Below are 8,239 nucleotides of genomic sequence, written 5' to 3'. Positions count from 1 at the left end.
GCCCTTTTTTTTTTTTAATTCTCCCTTTATATGATCACTTTTTGCTTTGTCTCACCTCTTAGAGGTTACGAAGGTAAGGAGGAACCTTTTCAATGAAGATGTACTTTCACCAAGAAAAAGGTCCTTGAAGAAGATGCCTAGAAGTCAGTCAGTATCTGCTGTGGAAGGCCTAAGATACAAATGCACTGATGAAGGTGCTAAAGGTAGGACATGGGTTGCACATGTAGAATTGCCAGGGAAGAGCTTTTGCCAAAATTCCCATTCTTGCATCCTCACTTCTGTGAAACAACTAATTGCACTGTGCTTTTAATGAAGGAGAAAATACTTCAGGTGAGTGCTGTAATGTTTGGGTAGTGAATAGGATGGTATTGAAACCCAAACCTATCTTTTACTGAATTCTATACACCTCAAAAAAAAAATGGTTAAAATTCCTTGGTTTAAAGGATCTGTGAATGAAAGATGAAGAATGAAAGTTATCAGAGTAGGTTAACTACATCTGCCAATATTTATTAATAGTCCCTATTTTTATATTGGAGGGGTGGGGAGGAGTGTAGATATTAAACTCTTAAATGCCTATCAGATGGTAGCTTATGAGTGCAGGAAGACCAATGCACAATGGTTCTCTGTTGGCTGTCATTCTTAAACTGAAGCCTATAGGAAACTGTATTTCTTTATTCATCCTAACTGCTTTATAGTTGTGCTCTGGGTGTTGAATCTCTTGCTTGACTTGTTTTTTAGATCATCGCAAGCTATTGACCAAGAGAGTTGCAGAGACACCACTACATAAACAGATCTCCAGAAGACTACTACATAAACAGATCAAGGGCCGGTGAGTGAGCTGTTTCTGAATTTCTTCAGTAAGTGCTGCACATTTAACAAGTGGCTGTGAAGCAGGGTTCTGCTTTGTAGTCAAACGTCACCTTCACCTAACGTAGCAAGAGAACTGGTAGAGATTTTTAAGTTCCATTGTCTGAGTGGGGAGAAATACTGCTTGCTTCATCATGTAAGTTGGGGTACTCTCATTCCTGCAGCAAATTGCTATTTAGGTTTAGTTGTTGCTTTCAGGGCTTCCAGAGAAAAGGCCTGTGCTGTAACTTGTGGAGTCCAAGCTGAAATTTAGCATTTGCTTCCATGTGAGACTGGCTATACTACAACTAGAAAGGCTCCTATGCCTAATCAAGCATTAGTGGGTGGGGAAGTGCCTCCTAATTGCTCATTCCAAGTAGCCTGCAGAGCAATGTTCTATTGTAGAATATAGCACTGCTTTTCAGTTTTCATGGTAAGTTCTCTTTCCGCAAATGTGAACAATGCGCTGAGTCTAAAAYGTTTGCTGTTTCTCAAGGTCGTCTGATCCAGGTTCTGACACTGGTGTTGTAGAAGAATCTCCAGAGAAGACCATATGTGGTAAGTGCTGATTTTGATAACGGCTTTTGCTGTGATGTAGCTCTCAAGAGCATGCTTCAGCTAAGATAATCCATAAGTAGTCACTAGAAAAGTATTCTGCTATCTTATTGGTGGAGCACAGACACCTCTGGTAGAACCACTTTCTGCTCACTGCTTTTGCAACCCTTTATTGTAGAGTTTAAAAAAGAAAGGCAGTTAACTCCTGTAACTGAAAATGCACAAGGGACTTCAAGGGTGAACAAGTATCTTTTCTAGTATTCCTTTCCATCTAATTGCTAGAGGGATGAGAGTAATTGTGACTTAGAGGGGACCATGATTTTGAAAGAGATTTGCATGCATTAGCATTCCAGATCTCCAAGGAGGTTGAAGAGTTGTTGGGTTTTTTGTTCTTCTCCCTCCATCCTTCATATCTGCTTCTTTATGTGAGACTTAATTGTATTCACCAAAGTTTCTTCTTGGAGTGTGTGCTTGTCAGTTAAGGACCATTTCTGAAGATATCCTTGTTGAGGGAGAAAGAAGGCCCAGTCTCTGATATTCTTACCTTACAGAAGCAGGCTTAAGAAGAAGTCCACGCATCAAACAACTGTTGTTGAATAGGACCCACTCTGGCATTTTCTATTCTGCTGCACAGCCCTGCTCACAAAATAAGCAGCAAGTCCATCCAGGACAAGAAGAGGAGAGCCGTACTCAGAAAGATGTAGCAGGTACTGAATGGGATTTGAGCAGGCTAATATTGTTGATCTGAAAAGCTGGCATGGATACCTCTAAGTTTGATTTGATTTGGCTCTGCAAGAAACTCTTAAGAGGCTTAGAGCTGTCAGGTAATGTCTTCTGTAGACAGAGAATTGTCCCAGTTAATTATTTTTGAATTGGGAATCTGAATATAAGAGAAAGAAACAGCTGCTGTTCTATGATGTATACACTGCCAACTTCAAAACCAGTCAGGCCCATCAAACAGAATACCACTGATTGTCAGTCTGCATTCCCTAAATGCGGTGAAGTGCCTGTTAGAATATAGGAGAGAAATCCTAAAGCTACTTTCAGCCTCCTCTGTGGCAGCATAAAGCAAAGACTGATGGGATCGTCTTTGTTGGCTTTCTCTCAGTAGGGTTATCAGCTATAAAAGGTGACACTTAGTTCTTTATATTATACCTACTAGGATCCTTAGTCATGAACCAGAACTCTTATGCTGTGAGCTATAAATAGAATAAGGCTGGGCTATTTTTATACCTTTTCTTTTTCTCTAGAGCACTCTGTCTACAGACTACATTAGTTTTTAGATTGAGAAATAACAATAATTCTGGTGCAGCTTTAAGATTTGGCTAGAAAAGAACATGCTAGGACTATAGGTTTTGTACATTACCTGTCCATACATCTGAAGTGATTGAGACAATTGTTCGTGTCGGGTTACTTGGTGTTAGTTCAATTGTACTGTTCCATTTTATAGGCATTAAGGTGCATTCTGAAAGTCCCACTGTCCAGACTCCCAAGAGGTTTTTCTTTGGAGCAGTCATTGACACGTGTAGTCCTGTAATGAAGCATTCACCTGGGAGGAGAAGAACAAGAAAAGATTCCTTAAACTTAGAGGAGCCGATTGCCTGTCAGGTAGAAACACCTGCTTCCTCTTTTTTTTTTTTCCTTTTTTTCCTTCTTCCCACACCCTTTTTCTATTCATGCTTAATCAGATCTATACATCATAAACTTAGGGTTAAATTATGTAGAATCTCTAACCAAACAGTTACTGTGTTTTTTAAATCTCAAGAAAAAAATATCAAGAGGGATAGATAAATAGTGCTGGAACAGAACAAGCATGATTTTTCTCTCACTGTTTTTTCCCCTGCAGACTCCTAAAAAAACACCTCATAAGGCTGCCCAGAAACCATTGAATTCTGCCAGTAAACTACCAAGGAGATCACCTCGCAATCTCCACAGGACACCAGAGAAGTCGGAGAGGACTCCTGGCAAAAGTCCAGCTGCTAGGCAAACTGCAGCTAAGTGCTTGGGAAAGTACTTTTCTCATCCTAAACAAAGGGTCATGTCACCATCTGTGTTAATGGAAAGTAAGAGGGTTCACTTACTGCAAGTAACTTGTGAGGATTTTTCTCCAATAAAAAGATTTTCCCCTTCTCACAAAGAGGTTGGCTTACAAACACCAGAAAAGGAGGGGTTGAAAATGCTCAGTGCTTCATCATTGCCTCTGAAAGATTCAAATCAAAATGCTTCTTCCACATCTGCCTTCCAAGAAAGATCTTTTACAGACCTTCAAACTCCAGGATGCTCCTTTAGATCCATCTCAAAATCAGCATCTCCAGTTGGTGCTCGGAGGCAAATCCTCCCAGAGGAAAAACAGATGCAGTCAGAATCGGCTCCTCTAGCAATGGAAAGTACTCCCAGAAAACTTGAAGACTCAGGCTCAAAACTACATACCAGCCCCTTGAGGGCAGAAATTTCACAGCTCACTGTGAGGGCAGACCCTCCCTTCAATTCTCCTCTCTGTGCAAATTCCACAAACGCTCTGGCAAACAGCTCTCCTTCCCACACACAAACTAGGGAGTTTGACTGGGAACTTAACACACCTAAAGCATCTCTTCTGAAATTGCCTGGCATCACTGGCACTTCCTTGAGGTCCCCACTCCACGCACCTGAGCAGTCCAAATGTGAACCAAATTTTGGAGGAGAGAACCTCATCTTCATGTGTGCAACACCTTCCAGAAATAAGGATAATCAATATGATAATGACAGTGGTAGCTCTTCTGTAGAAAGTGTCCAGCTTTGTAATACCCAAATTCCTGAAAATACCTCTGTATCAGAGAAAAATAAACAAATGCATATATTACCTCAAAATCCTTCTCCAAGAAAGGACCAGAAAAGCTTGGAAAAGCATTTCTCTCCTAAGCCCTGTGCTGGAGGGCAGGTACATGTATTGAATGCTGAGATAGAGCGTGAGCAGTTGGTTAAGGAGGGTAACACCTGTGAATCCTTCCTTAGTGATTCTCAAACAAGCAATGATGACTTGGAACCAAGAACTGTAAGAGAAGGATATACAGGGCTGAAAGCTCCAAGTCTTAAGAGACGCTCCAGATCAGTCCTGAATGCTTTGCCTGCCGTGCCGAAGTCTGCTTCTGCCTATTCTTTGCGCTGCACTGCAGACAGGAGGCAGCGGGAGGCTGCAGCACGCCTGGGAAATCCTGAAATTCCAGCCAAGTTCTCTACTCCTAAAAGCCATTGCAAACTGCCTTCTGAGAGCCCTCCAACTTACGAAGTTGAACTTGAAATGCAAGCCTCAGGACTGCCCAAGCTTCGCTTTAAGAAAATCGGGTCTTGCTCAGCACTGGAAGTTCAGTCTGAAGGAAATGCCAGCAAACCCAAGGGAGGAGAAAGTCCCTTTGGTGATCTTGCTGTGACCTGGTGTAGCAAACACCCAGAAAAGCTAGCAGCTGCCTGTGTTTCACCCTCTTGCTTTCGCTCTTTCCATAGTACGCCTGGGAAAGGTGGAGGACAGACCTACATATGCCAGTCATACACCCCAACAAATTGTGCCTCTAACACCACATCCCCATCCCCCTTGGAAGCAGGAGTTCCCTGTACACCGTCTCCAAAGCAGAAAGGGAAGACTACCCCCGATGCTATCAAGGATTGGCCTCGGAGGAAGAGAGCAGCCAGCAGTACTGCTAATGCTAGCTGTGCTCAAAGTGAGAAAAATGCAGATGAAACAAAGAGAACGTCAACAGATGGAGAGGGGGAGATGAAGATCTTGGAGCATTGCAGCAGCAAAGTGACAAATACCCTTGGGGAATTTGAACTGGAAGGGGTTTGCAGGCTCCAGGATCAGCCATCTCCTAGTGACTCTGAACCCAGAACTGATGAGAATACTGCCTTCGGCACTTTTGACCTGAAATCTCGGAAGCGGGTCTTTACATATCTATCGCCAGAAAAGGAGGAGAAGCGTGAGGCTAAGAGATCTTGTACTAGTATGTTCAACTTGGATCTCATTGGCTCTTCTCAAGACAAGAGCAAGGAAACCAAATCAAGGGCAGACATTGAGCTTCCTGACAAACCCAGAGCATGTTCACTTATAACTCCTGTGCCACGTGGTTGCGTAGGGGATGATAACGTCTTCCTTTTGTCAGGTAATTAAGTGGCATGAGTGACATTCCATTGAAATTCAGAGATGCCTTAAAAATGTGGGATAGGCAGGAAACAAGAACGCAACTGGTTTTTGTCTGACTATCTGAGGGAGAAAGAGATGGAGGGGAAGAGTGGGCTGTAAATGACATGCAAGGTAATTCTGCCCTATTATAGTGGAGAAGTAGGCAGGTTACAGATCACATATGAGGAATTCAGCTATTGGCATGTTAACAATTGTGGGGTGATCAGAGAAACATGAAAGAGCAGGAGCTGGGAGAAATTTTCTTTAAGAGTTTGGGCTTGGTTGAGAAAGGATCACTGTTGCATCCAATGGCTAACTTGAAGCGAATGGATATGAAAAATCAAGTGGGAAAAAAAGTGCTGCAAGGCAACTAGGATGCATGGGCTGGAATGCGAACTGTTGCTTGAGGGAAGCTTCTATCACAATACATTTTGAGATTAGACTAGGCAATGAATCTGCATTTGTCTGATGCTGTTAACTATTTCTGCCCAGTGTCTGTTCAATGCTGTACCCAACTGTATGAAGTTTAGAGCTTGGTGCTCTCAGGCTGGAACTTCATCCATAGGATCAACTCCTGTAGTTTGTATATATTGGTGTTCCAGTCCTCTTATTTGCCAACACAGTAGTGCCAATTCAACATGTAAATCAGAAGTGCAACAGTACAGAAGTGTTTGCCTTGCTAGCCATGATGTTGTATCAGTAGGCATTGAAGTTTAAATCTTTTTTTTTTTTTTTTTTTTTTTCCTCTGACGGCATACTGACAGTTCAGTTGGCCCCTGGTGAAACAGGCTGTCTCAGCTCTGTAAGCAAGGCCTTGTTGATTCCAAATACTTAATTCAGTCTTGTTTTAGAAACAAAAATTTACAGCAGAGTAGTTCTAGCCTATAAGGTGTAAAAATAACTATGAGGGTAAAGGCAGATGCTGCTGTCTTATGAGTAGCACACGGCCTGAAGCATTAAGTTTCAAAGTGTCTGTATCTTCTTACATGCCAAGGTTCATCTACAGAGGCAGTGTCCTACTAGAACAACTGGTGTCACTGGAGAAAAATGGGCAAACTTTCAAGCAACATCAGTCCATATTCAGGATGTGAAATAGTAGTAGTGTTTAGCTGTAAACTGGTCTTGTAAGAGACTTCTGCACCTACAAACCTTGGGTTTTTTGTATTTCTATACCATCATGGTTATAACAATGATTTTCCTCCTAGACACTGAGTTCACTGAAAAGTAATGATATATTTATTAAAAAATGAAGTGTTTTTCTGCTAAACCTCTTAGTAAAATTAAATGTGCTGAGAGCTAATTCCAGACTGCCTTTTACATCCCTTGGTGCCAAAAAAGCCACTATACCAGCTTGGATTTTGTTTCAGATAAATTCAGAGTATCATTTGTGTTAATGGAAGCTTAAAGGTAGAATAAGGGCTGTGTATGAGACTTACCTGAAAGCAATGAGTTGTCAGTTTGCTGCAGTATCTTACTGTGCTTCTCCAGGCTCAACTCCACCAGTGAAAAGTGCGCTCTCTGCCAGCAGCCTTCTAGCACTGACCCAGTCTCCACTGCTGTGCCAGGGGCAGACACCGTCTTGGAGAAAATGTGCTCAAGGTAACCACCTGCGCTGTGAGGAAAGGCTGGGCTCGAGCAGACTACCTCGGTTTGCTTTCTGTATGCCTGTATCTAAATGAGAATGAAAGAGCACTGTCCTAGGCATCGGCCTTTGTGCAGAAAGGCCCTGCGTGTATTTGCAGCTTTCATATTCAGTGTCACTATCTCGCATGCCTTCAGGATACTTGGTCTGCACTGGGAAGTTCAGAAGGGAGGAGAGGTAACGCTGAAGAGTAGAATAGGCTACCATGTAGTGCAGTTTACAACTTCTGTTGCTTCCAGTTGATATTGGACTTCTTAGAGTCACTAAGCAGTACATTTGGCAAATCATGGCTTTAATTTATTCTTTGTGTTTGTAGAAGAGGAATCGGATGCCTTCCAAGATATTCCCAGCCAGGAGTTGTCTCCATTCAACAGTGTGGCTTCTAAGAGGCGTCACCTTAGCAGGACTTACTCACGGAAAAAGCTGCTTAGCTGAGGCTGGAAGCCAGGACGGAATACTATGGGAAGCTTCCTATCATTTCAGCTGTACAACATGACTTTTAACAAGGACAAGGATATTTGATGCTGTCCTGGAGCTGTCTGCATTGGTGAGAAGCAGGAGGCAAGCATGTGACAGTGGGTATAGGGACCACTCTAAAAGTTTTTAACTTCAGTTGGAGCATCTCTCCATCCATTCAAAACCTAGCTCAGTCTCCTGCATGTGATAGCTAGGTTTTGCAGTGAAGGTTCAGCTCCACTAGGTAAGGAGAACTGTCATGTTCTACACCTGTCTTGTAAAATAAAATGACCTGAATTTTGTTTTGTGTCACTTGGTCAGAAATCTGGCTCCAGCCCAAGTAGTGGGCCAGGGATTATGGCTGCAGGAAGGGTGCTGAAGGTGAATGCGTACAAAACTGGCTGCATGTTCCTGCTGTTTATCTTGCTCTGACACTAACTGGATCCCTCTGTGAGCTGTATCCAGCTTGGCAGCTTAGCAGAAAAATAACAAAAAAAGCAGACTAATTCTTTGACAGGTTAATGAGCTCAAATTGCTGAGAAATAGCTGTCAAATGCCAGAAAAGATTACGGAGAAGCGGAGAGACC

The 8,239-nt window shown here is 42.6% G+C and overlaps 1 protein-coding gene across 1 annotated transcript in view; it reads left to right on the top strand.

Moving 5' to 3' along the window:
* Positions 1 to 7,954, top strand: part of TICRR (TOPBP1 interacting checkpoint and replication regulator) — an 18,112-nt gene extending 10,158 nt beyond the window's left edge. Inside the window, exons 15-22 of the mRNA XM_026060654.1 lie at positions 63 to 203; positions 739 to 829; positions 1,343 to 1,404; positions 1,953 to 2,108; positions 2,852 to 3,009; positions 3,248 to 5,534; positions 7,043 to 7,153; positions 7,513 to 7,954. Of these exons, the coding sequence (XP_025916439.1) occupies positions 63 to 203; positions 739 to 829; positions 1,343 to 1,404; positions 1,953 to 2,108; positions 2,852 to 3,009; positions 3,248 to 5,534; positions 7,043 to 7,153; positions 7,513 to 7,631 (3,125 nt within the window). The 3' untranslated portion in view covers positions 7,632 to 7,954. The remainder of the gene's footprint in view (positions 1 to 62; positions 204 to 738; positions 830 to 1,342; positions 1,405 to 1,952; positions 2,109 to 2,851; positions 3,010 to 3,247; positions 5,535 to 7,042; positions 7,154 to 7,512) is intronic.
* Positions 7,955 to 8,239: the final 285 nt, after the last annotated feature.

Source organism: Apteryx rowi, unplaced genomic scaffold (genome assembly GCF_003343035.1).
Source record: "Apteryx rowi isolate R43461 unplaced genomic scaffold, aptRow1 scaffold_17, whole genome shotgun sequence".
Lineage (NCBI taxonomy): Eukaryota > Metazoa > Chordata > Aves > Apterygiformes > Apterygidae > Apteryx > Apteryx rowi.
Note: the sequence above shows the minus strand (reverse complement) of the source record. Positions and strands in the feature narration are given on the sequence as shown.